Here is a 19,057-nt window from a genome sequence, read left to right on the forward strand (position 1 = left end):
GATAAGACGGGAAACTAAAAATATAGCCAGAAGCCGCTTTTTTCCCCGTCTATGTAATCGTCTATGTTTGCGTTGCCAATCACTCACCCTCCTCCACGCCGGTGACGATGGAGGCAAAGTTGTCATCCAGCAGGATCATGTCGGCCGCCTGCTTGGACACGTCTGAGCCGGCGATCCCCATGGCGACGCCGATGTCGGCCTTCTTCAGGGCTGGCGAGTCGTTGACGCCGTCACCCGTCACAGCCACAATGGCCCCCTGTGGACCCCCAGATGGGGGGGAAAAAGTGTCAAGAAGAGTGAGATAAGTGGCATGATTTAAGCGCCTGCACTTTCCTCTTAATAACGTCTTTTCGAGAGAGTCTCGGGGGAGATTAAATGAGGAATGGAATTGAGTCGTAATCATTCAGTGGGCACAGTTAGAGTAAGTCCAGGGGGGAATTGGAGCTTGACCTCAAGTGTGCCCACGCACAGACGCCACAGGCATAGATTAAAATATCATGCGTACACAATTATGTTCAACCAGCTATTCATTACTGCCTATACCCACACATACATGCGCACACACTCTCACGATAACACTACAAAAGGACCTGAAATAAGAAGCACACACACGAGCACCTGTTTTCATTTGCAATTACCAGTTCAGCCATTCAAATGCATTCAAAACAAAAACGCGCACACTTAGATTCAACACACACGATCACACACTTACATTCATTGGACACATTGGTATGCGGCTACATGCTTTCCAAAGACGACAACATTCAGGCTCCTTAACACACACGCACACACAGTCCGATCCTTATACGAGTATCTCGTGTCGTTCTATGTGTATCCTGAAATATATTCCCCATGAATAAACATGGACAAGAACACCCATACACATGCATGCAGACACACAAACACATGAAAAAAAACAGTAAAACACACATAAAGACACACGGACAAGAACACTCTTACCACACAATCACCCACTCGCACGACACTCCTTAAGGACACATGGACAAGAACACTGGCACACACTCAATTCAGGACACATAAACAAGAGCACTTGAGTTGGGCCAATGCAAAACATGGTCTTAACAAGTATATATGGACAGGAATACTTACACACACATATATACACACACGGACACGTTGGGCCCTGAAGTAAAAACATGGTCTCTTCAAGGACAAATAAGTACATATGAACAAGAAATACATACACAAATGCACAAATACATACACACACATGCACACGCGCGCACGCACACTGTCCAGTCTTAATGAAGATCTTGTGTTGTCCTCTGTAACTCCTGACCCAGAACACAAGATGCACTAGGTTACATGGATAATTATACTCACTCACTCACTCACTCACTCACACTTCCCCACCTGTCTCTGGCATCCCTCAACGATGATGAGCTTCTGCTGCGGTGAAGTGCGAGCGAACACGATCTCGGTGTGGTTCCTCAGCAGGTCGTCCAGGTACTCTGAGCTCATGTGCTTCAGGTCCGAACCGTGGACCACGCAGGCCTTAGCGTCCCTGGGGAGAAAACAAGGCAGAACATACTGTGACACACACGTAAAGCGAGGCAAGTTTATTTTGTGGACTAGTATAAATCCATTGTATGGTGATGAGCTACAGTACATTTAACATTTACAATTACTAAAGTAACTTTCTGCATCAGTTGTACTTGTCAGGGTAATTCTAATACAACATTCTTTATTTGTGACTTCCTGTCACATAATTCTGTTTCACTGTTTAACTTTACTTTGATGGCCCAGACCCTAACCTTGACTATTCATAATTTAAAAAAAAAAAAAAAAAAAGTTACTAAACTACTCGAGTTGCTTTTTTTCACATGCATATCAATTTGTTTATTTATTTTTAAATCAGCGAACTGTGACTAATAAGTTGAAAACTCAAAATACTCCAAACGCAGACATGGCGCTCTAGAGACAAACAAAAAAAAACATACCTGGGGTTCACTTGGCCAAATGGGATGTTGAGGCGTTCGGCGATGTCCTCCACCGTCTCGTTGCCCTCGGAGATGATGCCCACCCCCTTGGCAATGGCCTTGGCCGTGATCGGGTGGTCGCCAGTGACCATGATCACCTGAGCGCACATCATCGTCACAGCATCATTCAACTTGAGGCCATCTCGTACAACAAACGCAACACGATGCCTTCAAGGCCCATCGCTCAGCTGAATTGACAAGAATGGAGCTGTTAGCGCCACAAGTGCTTTGGTGAAAAATGACTGTCATGTGTGGCCAAATCTGCGCTGTGAACAAACGGCGGGCTCCCTCAGGAGCCATGGGTATGAAATATGTTGTTCATTTGTGATCATTTAGAATTTTGGGGTGAGTTGGGAAGCGGTGGGTGGATTTAAATCATCCTTGCACAAATTGTCCACTGGGGTTTTGTGGCTTAACCTTTCCGGTTTAGGGAATGCCCACTGCCATCGATAAAAATTCCAAAGTTGGAAATCCAGGTCCAGAAAGTGAAATTTTCTGAATTTACTTTCTCAGAAAATGTCTTGAGTAAAAAGCCGAGTATGAGCCATTTAAAAGATGGCTGCTTTTCATTCAAAAGCAACACAAACGATACCATGGACATTGTGTTTCAATGTGCACATTGTCATCTATTTTAAACGGCGTTTGTCTTTGACACAAAACACAAAGCCAAATGAAGATTTAGAAAAACTCAAATATACAAACGACACAATTTTAGATATTTTCTGCTTAAATAACTGGCAATGTTCATACGATCATTGCTACAATACAACACACATTCTATCACTAACCGCTGAAACCAGGATTGTCTATTAGCATATAGCAAACGTAACCACAAAGCACATTAGAAACAATATTGACTTGATACTTTCATAACCGTGAATGTAAGGGGAGCCAAACATCTTGAAAGCCTTTCTGGGTGCTTTGGAGGAAGGTTTTACAAAGATGACGTACTGTATGTCTCTGATGGTTCCTTTTGGACAAGCCCTGTAAACACTACGTTTAGAATGATGCAACTTTTCAAAACCAGAAAAGAGCTACTTTTTGTCATTCAAGGCCGGACTATTTTGCTGCTTCAATGGGATGCAGTAGAACAGGGTACTGAAATAAGAACAACATTTTAGAGTTTTGGTGAAAAAAAAAGTTTTTTTTTTAATTTATGTGTTTTCATATTTACGTACACAGTGAACCTCCACTGCCAACACATCAAATAACTTCAATGAGAAAAAGTGGAGGGCCAATTCAATAGATCATGCATTTCACATCTTGATGAGGACGGTGACGGGAGAAACCCCCAAAAACAAAGAACTGAAAGGGGCTGCACAAAAGGCCTGGAAAATCATTTCAAATGAAGAATGCAACACAAATGCAATACATTTGCTCACTTGAACAGTGGGGGTCTTCAAACAAAAAGTACTCTGTCCTGACTTGTTTAACACATCGATATGTAAAAAGTAAATACCACAAAATAAAATCTGGACTTCTCAACTTTTGTCTCATATTCTATCTTTTGATCTCAAACGTAAATGCCATCAAAAACGAATGAATTGACCTTGCTGTTCCAATAATAATCGGAGGGCAGTGTATTGTCATTTTTGGAGTATGTTTGTCGGTAGTCTGCTTCCTCCAGAAGTAGACGTTTACACAGATATCATCACTTGCCATCAGTCATGATTATGCCCGGACTGGGGCCTAAAAAGTGTTGCCGGAGCAGAACGCCCGCAGAGGAAACCTGGCGACACGCTTCACTTTCATTTTCACCAACATCACAGAAAGCCCTCAACCCGTGTGGAAAATCTTCAACGCTTGAGTTTTAAACGCAACGTGTGTCATCCGCCCACATGTTTATTTGCATTCCGCATGCTACCCCGCAAAAGTAATGAAATGAACGCATCTATATGTATATTTTATGTATATATATGACAGGCCCGGAGTCTTTCAGGAGTTGATCACACTTCTCATCAGTATTTAAATGACGCCGCGGGAAACGGCTTTCCTCTCGACGGAAGACAAAAACAATTACCTTGATGCCAGCCGAGCGGCATTTACCCACGGCGTCGGGCACGGCAGCGCGCGGCGGATCAATCATGGAGATGAGGCCCAGGAAGCAGAGCTGCTCGGTGGGGAAGTTCACGTCGTCGCAGTCGAAGGCGAACCCTTGGGGGAACTGAGATGCCGGCAGGTTCAGGTGACAGAATCCTGCGAGACGCACAAAAAAAGACGAGACACAAGACCGTTGCTGGGATGGCAAATCCATGATGGATGGCCAGAAAGTCACTTGCACCACAAGTACTATTTTCAGTTAGCTGAACAAGTGCTTCTTGAACTTTTTACACAAGGGACCACTGAAAAAAAAAGACTTCCCAAGTACCATCATCATGACCAACATTAAAATACAGTACAGGTTTTAAACCTAAAAAGTACATTTAATATTATTGTAATGCACGGTAACATTATGTACAGTTGAACATTAAGACTGCGCTTAACATGGGGTGCAAGTCAAATCAAAAAAAGACCTAAAAGTTAAATACAACTGAACTGTACTATGCCAGTGATTAAGAGCGGGAGGCCTTGGTACAACAACACTTGGAGAAACATTGATCTAAATTTGAAAAAATAAATAAATACATAAACAAAAAAAAATATTTAGCCAACTTGGAAAATAAACTATAATTTAAAGAAAGATAAGATTTTTTTTCCCCCCATCATCAAAATTAAAGAGTTTCTATTCTTGATACAAGCATTAAAAAAAATTAAATGTGACAAAAATCAAACATAGATTTTAAATATAAAGGAAAGTATTGCAGGTATTATAAAGTATTGTGTATATGTAACAATGTATTTCTTATTTTAATTTCTTATTAATGTTTTTCGTATTTCTTATCTCTAATATATATATATATATATATATATATATATATATATATATATAATATATATATATATATATATTACAGTTGTTAGGGATACACATTTATCTATTTTCAAAGTATCTAAAATGAAAATAAAAGACCAACTCTTTTTAAAATTAACACAAATATTTCAACAAAACAAAATACAAACTTGTGAAATTAGAATTAATTTGGATCAATTAAATAGATATGAATCAATATTTGATTAATTGTGATAGGATGGGTTGGTATTTATCATTCTTTTCAAATAAGAAAATACAATTCAAACGGAAAATACAATGCAATATGGCATATTAACGAAAATAAATAAAATTATCTTACTAGGTCATTTAAAAATGAGTTTTCTAACCCCCCAAAAACTGTAATCAAATAATATTGAGTGAAGAAAAGCTTCCAGGCTTTGTCGGGGTTTGGAATTTATTGCGATATTTTGCATCCAAAGTGTGATTTCTTGCACGACTAATCAATGGCGTCGTCTGCCATCGCCTTTAAGTCTTTATATAAGAGATTTACGATGCAGGTGATAAATACGTACAGCTGCTGTAAACGTGTCGCCAACATTTTGTGTCTCCTCAGCGTTTGGCTCCGTCCGAGCCCGATCGGCAAGCTTTCTCATTTGGATAAAGTGCAGCGATAAACACGGCGCACTTCTTACGAGGGACATTTGGCTCAACTAGCCTCTTACCCGAGGAGATGATAAAAGATAATGGACGCCCTTCCGCCCCGCACGTGCTCTACTCCCCGGCGGGTAACAAGAACACTACCGAGAACTCGTTCTCCCAGCCCGCCCAGCTCCATGTAGGCATTCTGGAAGGCATCCCGCCACTTGTCATCTATGGTCTGCTCCTGGCCGTGGATCATGATGCTGCTGCACCTAGAGAAAAATAAAGAGGTGGGGGAAAAAAAACAACACCCATTTGCTAATGAGATTGTGAAATATAGAGGCGACAGTTCAAACTGTCAGCAAATCTGGTGTTTTGCTCTTTCTTTGGCCCGTAAAAGTCCATTCAGAGTTTCTAAACACCATCCATCCATCCGTTATCGATACCGCTTGTCCTCACAAGGGTCGCGGGCGTGCTGGAGCCTATCCCAGCTGTCATCGGGCGGTAGGCAGGGTACACCCTGAACTGGTTGCCAGCCAATCGCAGGGCACACGGAGACAAACAAACACACACACTCACAATCACACCTAGGGGCAATTTAGAGTGTCCAATCAACTTACCATGCATGTTTTTGGAATGTGGGAGGAAACCGGAGTACCCGGAGAAAACCCACGCAGGCACGGAGAGAACATGCAAACTCCACACAGGAAGGCCGGGGCCGGGATCGAACCCACGACCTCTGAACTGTGAGGCGGACGTGCTAACCAGTCGACCACCAGTTTCTAAACACATGATACATATTTGAAGGTAATTGCTGAAAATGGTCGAAAACCGACAACTATGTACTGAACTGTGGAGCTATAGCGTGAAACTGTTTTTCACCATTTCAGTTGTCCTGATTTTTTGGGGGGCGTGACCAAAACGGAGCTCAGTGACGTACTTCGATGTCCAGCATGAGTCGCTCCTCACCCATTATATAAGAACTAGGGCCCAACTAATTAATTGGCCTACAGATTTAATTGGCCGATATTAGCTCTTTTGAAATGGGCAAAAAGCTGCCGTTTTTTTCAACACATTTCAACATAGGACAAATATAATGACATTCAAACATTCAAATATTCTTCCTGTAATTCATGTCTTTATTGCTGTATATGTTAAGAGAAAAAAAAAGTTATTTAATTAATTGCATTTTATTTGTATTAATCGAACGATTAATCGGTTATCGAAATTTTACTCGGCCAAATATCAGAATCAGCCTCCAAAAAATCCATATCAGTCGGGCCCCAATAAGAACTTGAGCACCTTTGCTCTCATCTGCAGTTATCCAGTGCAATTGTTACGTGCAGTTAGCGAACTAGCTATGCCTGCACCCCAAAAATGCTGGCTTTAGAGCACCTTAATGGCTGGTGCGAGTGCACGCAAGTCACACAGAGTTAGCTAGGTAGCTATGCCTGCACCCCAAAAAGCTGGCTTTAGAATGCCTGGTATGAGTGCACGCAAAAGTGTGGATTTGATAGCTAAAGAGGGAACGACAGAAACCATAGTACGCTTCTTTCTTGAATCACTCATTTGGGATGTAAGAGAAATTGATAAGCGATCCTCAGGCAAGCAAACTAACAAATTCCAGGAATTCAATTACTGGGGACCAGTTCTCAAAAAGAATCCAAAGCCGAATGTCGTGTTGTACTTGTTGGTGGAGTTTTCAAATATGTTATGTTATTCCTGACTCTTTTCAGTGGCGTTTTTAAGCATGTCATCTAGTAGTATCTGGTAGAAGTACATTTCAGATGTCCAACCATCTGGAAAATACAAATTCTCTATTTATACTTATTTATATTCTTAAATGATTTAATCCATTAATTGGAGTATGGAGAAGAAAATGTCAAATTCTAAATTGTAAAAACACAGCCAAAAATACAGACAAAAAACACACAATTTGTCTTTACACACTCGTATACCCTGACTGAAAACATCCGCCTTTGATCATCTAGCTTTGTCTGCACAGGCCTATGACTATGGCAGCACCCTCTAAGCGTAAACGTAAGCGTTTCCCCTCACTGGCCATTTCAGAGAATAAAAGCCAGGGCAGCTTTCCGGTCTTTTTTCCACACTGTGTCTATATGAGTCTGCCATTGATCCATTATTGATGCACCAACCTGTCCAGGATTCTCTCCGGCGCTCCCTTCATGACCAGAATATGACCGGAAGGATTGTCCTCTGCTTTATGGATGGAGAGCTTTAAGAGACAAGGGAGTGGGATGGGACGGGGGAGGTCAGGGGGTGCTAGCTGTGCGATCCAGCGAGAGAGCATAAATAAATCAGCATTGTCTTCTCCGATACTGCGGAGCACCACCCAATGAAATAGACATCAATGCAATAAATGATTTAAATGTTAAATATTTACACTGACACGCATTTTACTTTAAGCCCCCCGCCGAGAGGGAAAGAGCACCATGAAATAATGACATCCATTAAAGTTAATCAAAGCACTGGGCGGGACCTAGAGGCTGATCCGCTAAGATCGATTGCTCATGCCTAGAGGTCTTCTTACGCAACAGTGCCTTAGTGTTTTAATTAGCTGCTTTACAATTAAACTAGTGCTCAAGAGTAATGAGTACAAGTCAGGCCTGTTGGTACCTTGGTACTTTTTGGGACATTTAAAAAAAAAAATGTCATCTTGTACCTTATTCTTTTTTGTGGTAGTATTTTAAAGATGCCTTGTTGTACCATATACTTTTTTTGTTGTTTTTTAATAATGCTGTGTTGCACCTGGTACTTGTTGGTTGGGTTTTTTCAAATATGCTATGTTGTACCTGACAGAGGTTTTAAAGATGTCATTTTGTCCTTTTTTTTTTCTGAACAATGTCATGTAAGACCTGGTACTTGTTGGTGTTGTAAATTGTTAATTTTGTACCTACACTGAAAAACAACTTTTTGGGGGGGCTTAAACAGTAATTAAAGCTGGAACAACTTTAGAATATAAATGGTTGACATTGGCAACAATGCTAACAAAGCAAGCAAGTTGTTTGCTCCAAAACAATTAGCTGAGTTGTTTGTTAGTATCACATTATACCTAGAACTTGTTTGTGGAATTTATAAAGATGTCATGTTGTACCTGGTACTTGTTGTCAAGTATTTTTTTACTTAGTACTTGGTGGGTTTTTTAAAAGTGGTCATGTAGGACCTGGTACTTGTTTGAATGTTGTCATGCAGTACCTGATACTTGTTGGTGGAATTGAAGGGGATCTCGGCCACTTTGCTGTTGAGGCTTCGCATCTTTCGAACGTTGCCACAACACAGCTCGATGCACTTTAGCAGCGCCGACTCAGATGCGTCGCCCGCCGTCTCCCGCTGCAGGAAACACGCACACACACCCACACACACACATTAACGATGCGGCTAGAAAGGAGAGTTGTCTTTGTCATGGTGCAACGGAAGCTTTTGCCTCTGGGTGTTCTTTAATTGATTAAAGTTGCACCCCGGAGAGTGTTGTTCACTCGCATTATGCCTCTCATTAATAATGCAAAGTAGAGCTGAACAACATCTGCATCACCGAGAATTGTAGTCTGGCCACAAATGTTGTTGTCCCTGCACTTTTCCGACAATGGTGACATAAATAAAGAATGAACATAGATGACATTATCTACAACAACCTAAGTGGACCCAAAAAGAAGGAAAAATCCACCAGTGTGGCAAACAATGCTAACAGCTAGCATGCTAACAGTTGGAGAGTTAAACTGCGTGGACCGTTAATGATACTCTGGGAACAGGCCCTTCAGTCGGCACTGTTTTAAATGGGAATTCTTTAAATGCTAAGATGCTAACAGTTAGCGCGCTAATACTGTACAGCTACTGTATAGCAAAACAGCAACCTGAGAACAGAAATGTATTTATTTTATGAAAGACTGATTTAAAAAAACAAATAATTTTTTTTCTGGACAAAAAAAAAAAAAAAAACTGTCCAAGATGGCTGTCACTGATTTCAGCTGTGAATGTGACTTGGTGTGAGCTTTGCGCTTGTGTTTTTGTGAGTAATTTCCTCAGATGTCATGAATACGAGTGCGATATCATCTCAGAAGGAGATGACGTACAACATAGCGGCAGTGGCGGCGGGGTGCCTGAACCGTGGCGGCCCAATTCTTTCGGCAGCTGTTTATTCATTCATGAACGATGGGCACAAGAAGGACGCATGCACAGTAACGTTTGTCCATGTTTTTTCATGAATGAATAAACACATCAAAAGAAAACAAAAGGACTGTTCTGGATGATAAGTGATCAAATGCTAACAATAAATGCCAATAAATAGCAATAGGGTAACACAGTGCCAAAAAAGCAGATCGATAAGGATTTTCACATCTTGTCCTGTAGGTATTTATTGATAATTATAATGAAAACCTAATAATAAATTAAAAAAAAAAAGATGTATTCTTGCTGTATTTACTTGATATAATAATGGATGGGTGGATGTTTGTTGTAAGAGAATAATAGTTCGTTCTCATTTTTAATTTGATAATTTAAAAGAGAATTAACGGTAGTCTGTTTTTAATTTGATTATTTATACATAAATTGCAGTTAATTACTCCAATCATTTGATAGAAAAATAATAATAAAACATGTTAAATATATACTATATGTAAAATTGTTTATCATACTAATAATGTTGATTTATTTTACTATTTACAATTAAAGATTTTTAAAAATCATTTTAAACTACAGTATTTTTATTAATCAATTGTAGGAAAAAGAATTTCACATGTTCGGATTTGTATTATTCACAATAATACATTTACAAATTATTGAACTATTTTAGTACACATACAGAGTAGGCCATCCCTATAAATACTTCAGGGGGCATCCATTTTCCTTTACACGCCAACATGATGAATTTACATTCATACATTGTCGGCATAGCCTGTTATGTACTTATAAAATCTAATGACATGTTATTGAAGAGGCTGATTTTTACAGCGTTATATAAAGCAATTAAAGTCCACTCCGGCGGCAGCTCCATTCAAGTGCTATTTAGATCCTAATAATAGAGTTCTGTGAAGGGTTGTCTGCTCCCTGCTGACACTCTGCATTGGAGTGTGAAAGTGCCGATGCTTTTTATGCACTTTTAATTGGCTCCCGACACCTGTGGAGCTCTGAGAGACTGATGTGGGGGGGTAGAGGGTGAGGGTGGAGTTAAATGGTGAACTACATCCTTTCTTTTATTTTTATTTGTAACATATTTGTCACAAGTTGGGCTTCCTTGCCCCTGTAGAGCCCTTTTAACTTGAGCATCACGGATTTATACATGATGGACTACCAGTTGGCCCCTTGCAGCTGAAGCCAGCAATCTTATGTTGTCAATGTTACTGATAACTTTTGTTCGGTTTTTGCTGAAAACACTGTTATCAGTGCATGTTTTATCTCAATATTGTGAATCTTGACTTACAGAGGTTAGATTTACGTTTCGCAGCAAATTTGTTCGTGATGGGCTTCGCTTTAATTCCATAGTTGATGGTTCTGACAGCGTGATGCAGACAGAATAATTGCATTCTTACCGATCTTCCAGACTTATTGGTACAACAGTACATCACACGTGGCATTTTCACCATAGAGACAGAAAATAACGTGAAAACGCCACGGAGTATGTATTCAACAGAGCTGGGCAGTCCATCCCTGGTCCGGACCGGTTGGACCCTCCGGCCCGGCCGGATGCCCATTTTTGAGGCGGGGGGTGGGGGCTGACAAATTTTTTAAAATGGCTGGACTAAGCATGGCCGGAAGTGGATTTTAGTCCGGCCCACTAATTGGCCCTCATGCGTTTGACGTGGTTGCGAGGCGGCCAAATGTTTGGCACCCAACAAAAGGGTAATGGCTTGTATGCTAACAGCCAGCATGCTAACAGCCCCATAAATACTCATAATTTTAATTTGTGTGACATCTCGTGCGTCAATGGCCATGTTCTAAAGCCTACTGAGATAGGTAGAGTGAATGCTAACAGGTGGTAGGCAAACACATAGCCCACAGAGTGCAAAAAGCGGCAAGGCAGAGACACAATGACTTTTTTTACATCTCAAATGAGAATAGAGATAATGCTAAGTGTCTAACAGCTGGAATGCTAACATACAAAATGAATTAAATTTAACTAGAGTAGGGAAAGCGCTAAGGGATTAGACATTATGATCTTTACTTGAATACTAGTTTTAATGGCAATTAAAAAATGTTATCATGCAAACTGCTGATGTGCTAACATATTGCAAGCTGGCAACCTGTGCACAAAAATTGCTGAGGCCAATCAAAATGTTTTAGTTTCTTCCAGCAGTCAGTTACTCTTTCAAATGAGAATGATCAAATGCTAACATGCTATAATCTGGTATGTTAAAATATAGCAATAGAGCAATTGAGTACAGAGATTAATGATTGTGTTTTGCCCTCTAGTTAGGTAGCTACTACTAAGAATGGTTTAAAGGTGCTTTACTGTAGAGGTATTTAATAAAATGTATTTATTAAATTGACAACTAACCCATTTTCAAATTAATCAACTTTGATAATCAATTGATTATTTAGAGCCATTGCTTGACTAAAATGTGTCCAAATCCTCTGATTTCTGCCTCCCAACAGTAAATATTCCAAGATTCCTGTATTTTTCCATGACAGCAGACTGATGGAAAGGACATTTTGGAGGAGTTTGCTTTAGAAGAAGCCCTGTGTTTCAACAAAATAGGACATTTTTGTTTTTTACTTTGGAAAACAAACAACTTTTCTTTGCAGATTTTCTCTAACAGACCAAATCAGGAACTGAATTGTAGTCACGTATCAAACGACTTTGGATCAAACGCTAAAACATGACAAATGAACACATTGGATTGTGTTCCACCTTAAATGTTCCCACTAAAACTAAAAGCATGGCTGTTATTCATGAATGGAAACGTATGCCATGTGTGTTGAGTTTGCCCACCTTCAAGATGGCGACTTGCTCCTGTCCCGCTCTGAAGTCAGCCCGGTTGCACAGGGCAGCCACGCGGGACAACGCCACCCATGTCGCAGAACTCTTGTCAAAACATGAACCTGCAAGCAGAGTGGCAGTGGGAACTGTGTGACACATATGATTATTGTGATGGTGGAGTCTTGTAATATGTATGCTAGCAGCTTAGCTTCCAGATCCCACAAAATAGCACAAGAGTACGGCAGGTCAGTAACAACGATAACTTTTTTTTTTCCCATTGTGATTTTTCAATTCCCCAATTTGAAGAATGACATTTATTTCAACATTTGTACGATGATTTCTCTGAAGCAATCTATGTGAAAATGACCTTCACTTCAGTGTGGGTGCCCTCTGCATTCATTTTTCATTTCTCTTCAGATTGCTGAATTCACAGGCAGAATGTGAGCACAGACAGATGGCTTGGCGAGAGTGCCACTGTTTTCATATTAATGAGTGTCTTTCCTGTGGCTTTTTTACATTAAAGTAAATAAACTTTCCTTTTGTGTCAGGATTGATCAAATGCTGTCATGCCAACAGTTGGTAAGGCAACATATAGCAATACAATACAACTTTATTCGTACAGCGCATTTCACAACAGCTTCAGCTGTAATAAAGCACTTTACATTACAACAACAAAATAGCAATAATATAACAAGTGAAAGCAATAAATTAAAACACAAAATACGCTATACAATAGACACTTAAGTACAGAAAGCACTAAGGCAGATTACATGATATACATATTGCCCTGTTGTCAGGTACTATTTCAAATAAGAACTGATCTAATGCAATCATGCTAACAGTCGGTAAAATAACATATAGCAAGATAGTACTTTTTGTAATGAGGTTGCTAAGGCAGATCGCTCAAGATTTTACATCGTGGCTTAAAGTATGGCAATAGGACTACTGAAAACTGATCAAATGCTAACATACAGTCAGATCCATAACGATTGGGACAGTGACACAATTTGCATCTTTTGCCTCTGAAGTCAGAATGACAACAGTTTGTATATGTGCCTCACATTTTTTAAGGGACAAAAAGTAATGACAATTGACTGCTCAGGTGCTCCATGGCCAGGTGAGCATGTATGGCTACCAATGGAACATGTTCTGAAGTGTTTTGGACAATCTGATTATCTGCTCATAATAACCCAAATGCTTCAGAACTCCTTGGGCGTGGCAAAGAAGTGGAATGTTATACAATGGCCAAGTGAATTACTTGACCTGAATCCAATTGAGCATCATTTTCACTTGGTGAAGACAAAACTTAAGTGAACATTCCCAAAGAACAAACAGGAACTGAAGAAAGTTTCAGTATAGGCCTGGCAGAGCATCAGAAATCCTGGTTATGTCTATTATGTGTTCCAGAATTCAGGCTGTTATTGTATTAAGAAGTGAAAGTTTGATTTGTGATTGATACTGTAATTTGTCCCATTACTTTTGAAGTGGGAGGCACATAGACAAACTGTTGTCATTCCTACACCATTCGCACGCTTTGGATAGAAATCCCTTAAATTAAAGCGGAAAATATGCAGTTAAAGCACATCTTGTTTAATTTCAAATCCATTTTGACGGTGTTCAGAGCCAAAAAAGAATTGTGTCAATGTCCCAATATTTATGGACCTGACTTTATATAGTCAAACAGGATTTGAAAGAACAGGTGCTAACAGTCCGTATTGTTTTTCAAAACCATGCCAATTTATTGTTGTTACCAAAATACAAACCTAGTTATATCTGTGGCTCTCACAGGTTAGCCAGCTCATTACTTAGGGAACTGTGGGAAGGCGGTGTAACCCCACCTCCCCCCGCCTGCCGCCCCTCTCCCCGCCGCCTACTGCTGCAGTTCAATTAATCGGCGCAACGGCGTTCACTGCAGCAGCCGAGCTCGCTCTGTGAGTGAACGCTGAACAGATGAATTTCGGCAGGTGGTTACAAGCTCTCCCTCCCTCCCTCCTTGCCCTCGCCTCCCTCCCTGCCCTCGCCTCCCTCCTACCTACCGCTCTGGTCCTCGGTGGTGTCGGCCTCGTGGATTTGGTTGTCGAACCACATGTGGGCGACAGTCATTCGGTTCTGCGTCAGTGTGCCCGTCTTGTCCGAGCAGATGGTGGAGGTGGAGCCCAGGGTCTCCACGGCCTCCAGGTTCTTCACCAGGCAGTTCTTCTTGGCCATACGCTTGGCCGTCAGGGTGAGGCACACCTGGGAGGAAGAAGAGGAAGATGAAAAGTGGAGGGTGATGAAGAGGAGCGGTTGAGCGAGGTGTATTTGTGGGCCATCTGGGACATAGATAGAGTATAGACCAACACACATTCTACAGTACATGCTGGTGTAATTCATCAAAGCGCATCCGCATGAGTCATCGAAAGTCACCAGGGCAGGCTGCCACATAAGATCACATAATCCTGTCTTTATACTTGGTGAAGCAGGATGTGGCTCATTTTCATGCACTGTTCCAAGTAAGCTGAATGTATTTGTCACTTTGACGCAATGAAGGAAATAAATGAAGAAAACTGCAGTTTCGCATAACCTATTTGTCGAGTATAAGTGGGTCAAATTCGGAGGAGTGTGCTTTGAAGGACCCTGGAAATGTACCATAAAATGGTCTTAATGAATTTCAATATGCTCAGTGAAACCAGCTGCGGGGGGCAGAATTTTCAAGATGGTTGGTTTATCACCGACCTTCTGCAGTTATCATCTACGACACAGGTGTCAAACTCCGGTCCTCGAGGGCCACTATTCTTTATGTTTTAGATGTTTCCCACCACTAACACGCCTGATTAAAATGATCATCTAATCATTTGAAGTTGATTGTATATAGTCAAATGATCAGCTCGTCATTTGAATCAGGTGTGATGGAGGAGGGAGACATAAAACAGGCAGGACAGCAGCCCTCGAGGACCAGAGTTGCCCACCCCCGTTTTACATAGTTAAACTCTGGTAGCAATCAGACAAAATCACTTGGAGTTCACCTTTGAAGGACACCTTGTAATGGCAACGTTAAATCAAAATACCAGACCCCCTTTGACTTGTGGCTTCAAGGGCACAATATTAAAACTGTTGGTTCAGCTGTGACGTCGTGGAGTTGAGTTTTCCTCAAGGAGGAGTTAGCGTTTGAAGTTAGCCTAAAATAGCAGACCTCTTATGTTCTGGAGACTTTTTTGTGAGTCTAACCATGATGGAAATTGCTATTTAAAGCGTAAATCAACCCAAACATATTTTATTCAAGAATATGTTCCCAGCAGGCCCACTAGTTGAAACACGGCATTCTGATTAATTTTGCGTTTGTGGAACATAAGTTAAGCAGCAAAATGCACTCGTTTTTAGCCATCTCTGGGGCCAGCCATTTTGTCTTCTGTCAATGACATCACAACTGCTCACAACGACCAATCACGGCTGCCGTGATTATCACTTATTCCACAAAAGCAATATTTGTCAGAATGCCCTGTTTTGACTAGTGGGCTTGCATAGAACATATTCTTGAAAAAAAAATGTTTGCGTTTGCTTTCCCTTTAATTTCATGTGGCCAAGGGATATTGAATGTGAAGGCTGACTTTAAGATGATTGGTTCAGTTCTGACCTTGTTGAGTTTTCCTCTGGGAGGAGTTGGCCTAAAACGGACTCTTTAAACCCAAATTGTAGACCTTCTGTGTCTTTCCAGGTATGGGTCCATGAGACTTTTTCTGTTGGTCTTCTCATGCCAGACAGTACAATTAAATGTAATCTTGTCAAGTGAAACTGGCTTTTGGGTTGTTTTAGCTTACGGTTTAATGCTAGTTAGTAATTCAACAAAATCTATAGGAAATCCATCTGCCAAGGATTCCTGGAAATGGCTAGAACACTGCTAAAATGTCCTATTTGGGTACATTATAAACTCACAGTGACGGTGGCCAAGAGGCCTTCAGGCACGTTGGCCACGATGATGCCGATGAGGAAGATGACAGCCTCCAACCAAGTGTATCCCAGGATGAAGGAGAGCACAAAGAAGCTGACTCCCAGGAAGACAGCCACGCCCGTGATGATGTGGATAAAGTGCTCGATCTCGATGTTGATGGGGGTGCGCCGCACCTCCAGCTCCGACGCCAGTGTGGCGATGCGGCCCATCACCGTGCGGTCCCCAGTGCCGATCACCACGCCACGGGCCGTGCCTGGAGTGAGGGATCGACCCGTCATACCAGTTCCAGAGCACATAGCTAAATTAAGCTCTCTAGCAATAGTAACACTGCCAAGTTCTGCAGAGCATTTGGACGAGCATTGTTTGTGGGAACACCTGTTTATATTTAGTTCCAGGGTCATTTTGGGGATTTGAAAGAAGAACATGCAAGGGAAGTAGTGCTTTAAAGAGGTCTGGGAACTGACCATATCAGACTGGAACCTTTCAATCCCATGAACAAGTTACTTTAAGACTGTTTGGCACCCCAGAACAAATCCTACAAGGGTTAAAAGTAAGACCTTGCTATAAGGGGTTAACACTTTCAAAACTTCCAAGAATCTTAGAGTTGGCGTCTGCAACTGATTGGAGACTTTTAGTTTCAGGAACTGTACGTTTCAAGAGCTAAAAGGTGCATGGCCTTTAGGAGGAAATGTAGCTAGTGTATCTTTAGTTAATCTAGGCCAATGGGATTGGGCTTTGCTTTTTAAGGTCGAAATATGTCTTGGTTTTTCTTTAGGTCTAATCTGTGCCTAGATCTATAGCCCTGCTGTACGGTAAAGCAAAAAAAGTGTCGCGAATGAGAGCCGGCCTGGTCCAGATGTGGCCTACTGACCCTCCACGCAGTTGGTGGAAAAGAAGCAGATGTTGCGGGTCTCAAGGGGGTTGTCGTTCGTGAAGTCGGGCGAGCGCGTCTGGGGCTCCGACTCGCCGGTCAGAGATGAGTTGTCCACCTTTGGAAGGAGACATGGTGACATACGGTAAAACACTTATCAGGTCAAAACATGAATCTCTTTGGGTTTTTTTTTGTTTTTTTCTTTAAACCTTTATAATTTAATGTCGTAAATGCCTCAATATGTCAGCTCTAGAAAAATGTTGTTTTGTTCGCGGGGGTGTAATGTGTAAGAGAATCTGAACTGTTATTTCATTTGTTTTACTAAAAATGTCATAAAACAACTAATGTCTAATGATAATAATGAATGGAGGTTGACTACAAACTGTTTTGTAAATACAATGTGAAAAGAATTAAGGAAATCACACAAAAATAAGGTGATTGCGTAAAAAAAAAAAATAAAGTGATACGGTAAAAATCAAGTTTTATTTATTTTTGGTAGTGATGTTTTCGACTATACACAGAGTGAAACAAAAATAAAGGAAAATTGCAATGAATCAAAAAAGAAAAAGTTATTTTAAAATATATTTTAGTATGTTGTTGACAATAATGCATGTAATTATTAGGGATGTTTGATACCACTTACTTTCTGACCGAGGCCAGTGCGAATATTCACTATTTAATTAAACACCAAGTACCGATACTGTACCTCTAGTACTTTTGATATATACACAATGACCAAAAAATGTGAACAAAGGGATTTCTTACTGCTGCAGTATGGTGCCAGCTACTGCGAAGGAGGACTTACATCATGGCAGTTTTTTTTTTTCTTTTTACTTAAGTATCAGTAGACAGTATCGGCAGCTCACACGACTACCTGATACAATACATATCTTTATTTAAATAGCCTTAAAATAAGGCTTGTATTGGCCCATACTGGTATCGGTACTCGCCCATCCCTAGTATTTATGTATCGAGCCTCCCTAATCACAAACTGAAACAAAACAAACATCTGGAATAAAAATTTAAATAAAAAGATCCATCCATCAATTGTCTATACCGCTTATCCTCACAAGGGTCGCGGGAAGTGCTGGAGCCTATCCCAGCAGTCTTCGGGCAGTAGGCGGGGGACACCCTGAATTGGTTGCCAGCCAATCGCAGGGCACACAGAGACACACAAACATCCGCACTCACAATCACACCTAGGGGCAATTTAGAGTGTCCAATTAACCTACCAAGGATGTTTTTGGAATGTGGGAGGAAACCGGAGTACCCGGAGAAAACCCACGCAGGCACGGGGAGAACATGAAAACTCCATACAGGAGCCGGGATCGAACCCACAACCTCTGAACTGTGAGACTGATATGCTAACTAGTCGACCACACACAATAAAAAGATTATTTTTGTAATTCATCCATTAGTTTAATGAGTTTTATCATTTGTTTGTGTAACTCACTATTTTAAGTAGGTTTTTTTTTTTTCATCCTTCAACATCAAAGGACTGCTTACAACCCATGCCGACTGTTTTTTTTGCTCTGTCTTGTCATGCTCCATCCTGTAGCTGTAAATCTCCATTTAAAAAGAGCAGCCATAATCCCAGCCTCCACTCCGCGTCCTCACCTTACATCCGCTGGCGGAGATGACTCGCAGGTCGGCCGGGATGCGATCCCCGCCTTTGATCTCCACCAGATCTCCCTGCACCACCAGCTCGGCGTCGATCTGCACCTTTTCCCCCTCGCGGATCACCATGGCTTGCTGCCAAAGACAAGACGGGCAAAGAGAAATTAGGCAGGCGAAGGAAGTTTCTCTCAATTGA

The 19,057-nt window shown here is 41.1% G+C and overlaps 1 protein-coding gene across 6 annotated transcripts in view; it reads right to left on the reverse strand.

Annotated features, from left to right (window-relative positions):
* atp1a2a (ATPase Na+/K+ transporting subunit alpha 2a) overlaps positions 1 to 19,057 on the reverse strand; it is a 52,354-nt gene that overhangs the window by 16,692 nt on the left and 16,605 nt on the right. For all 6 annotated transcript variants that reach the window (XM_086043665.1, XM_086043666.1, XM_086043662.1 and 3 more), the window contains 12 exons: positions 18,862 to 18,996; positions 17,245 to 17,362; positions 16,358 to 16,626; positions 14,482 to 14,680; positions 12,458 to 12,567; positions 8,728 to 8,862; positions 7,668 to 7,747; positions 5,674 to 5,783; positions 4,021 to 4,196; positions 1,962 to 2,098; positions 1,375 to 1,525; positions 88 to 256 (listed from right to left, as the gene is read on the reverse strand). In XM_086043665.1, the coding sequence (XP_085899791.1) occupies positions 88 to 256; positions 1,375 to 1,525; positions 1,962 to 2,098; positions 4,021 to 4,196; positions 5,674 to 5,783; positions 7,668 to 7,747; positions 8,728 to 8,862; positions 12,458 to 12,567; positions 14,482 to 14,680; positions 16,358 to 16,626; positions 17,245 to 17,362; positions 18,862 to 18,996 (1,789 nt within the window). The remainder of the gene's footprint in view (positions 1 to 87; positions 257 to 1,374; positions 1,526 to 1,961; positions 2,099 to 4,020; positions 4,197 to 5,673; positions 5,784 to 7,667; positions 7,748 to 8,727; positions 8,863 to 12,457; positions 12,568 to 14,481; positions 14,681 to 16,357; positions 16,627 to 17,244; positions 17,363 to 18,861; positions 18,997 to 19,057) is intronic.

Source organism: Filicampus tigris, chromosome 10 (genome assembly GCF_054856515.1).
Source record: "Filicampus tigris isolate MCC_2025a chromosome 10, RoL_Ftig_1.0, whole genome shotgun sequence".
In the NCBI taxonomy this organism is placed as follows: Eukaryota; Metazoa; Chordata; class Actinopteri; order Syngnathiformes; family Syngnathidae; genus Filicampus; species Filicampus tigris.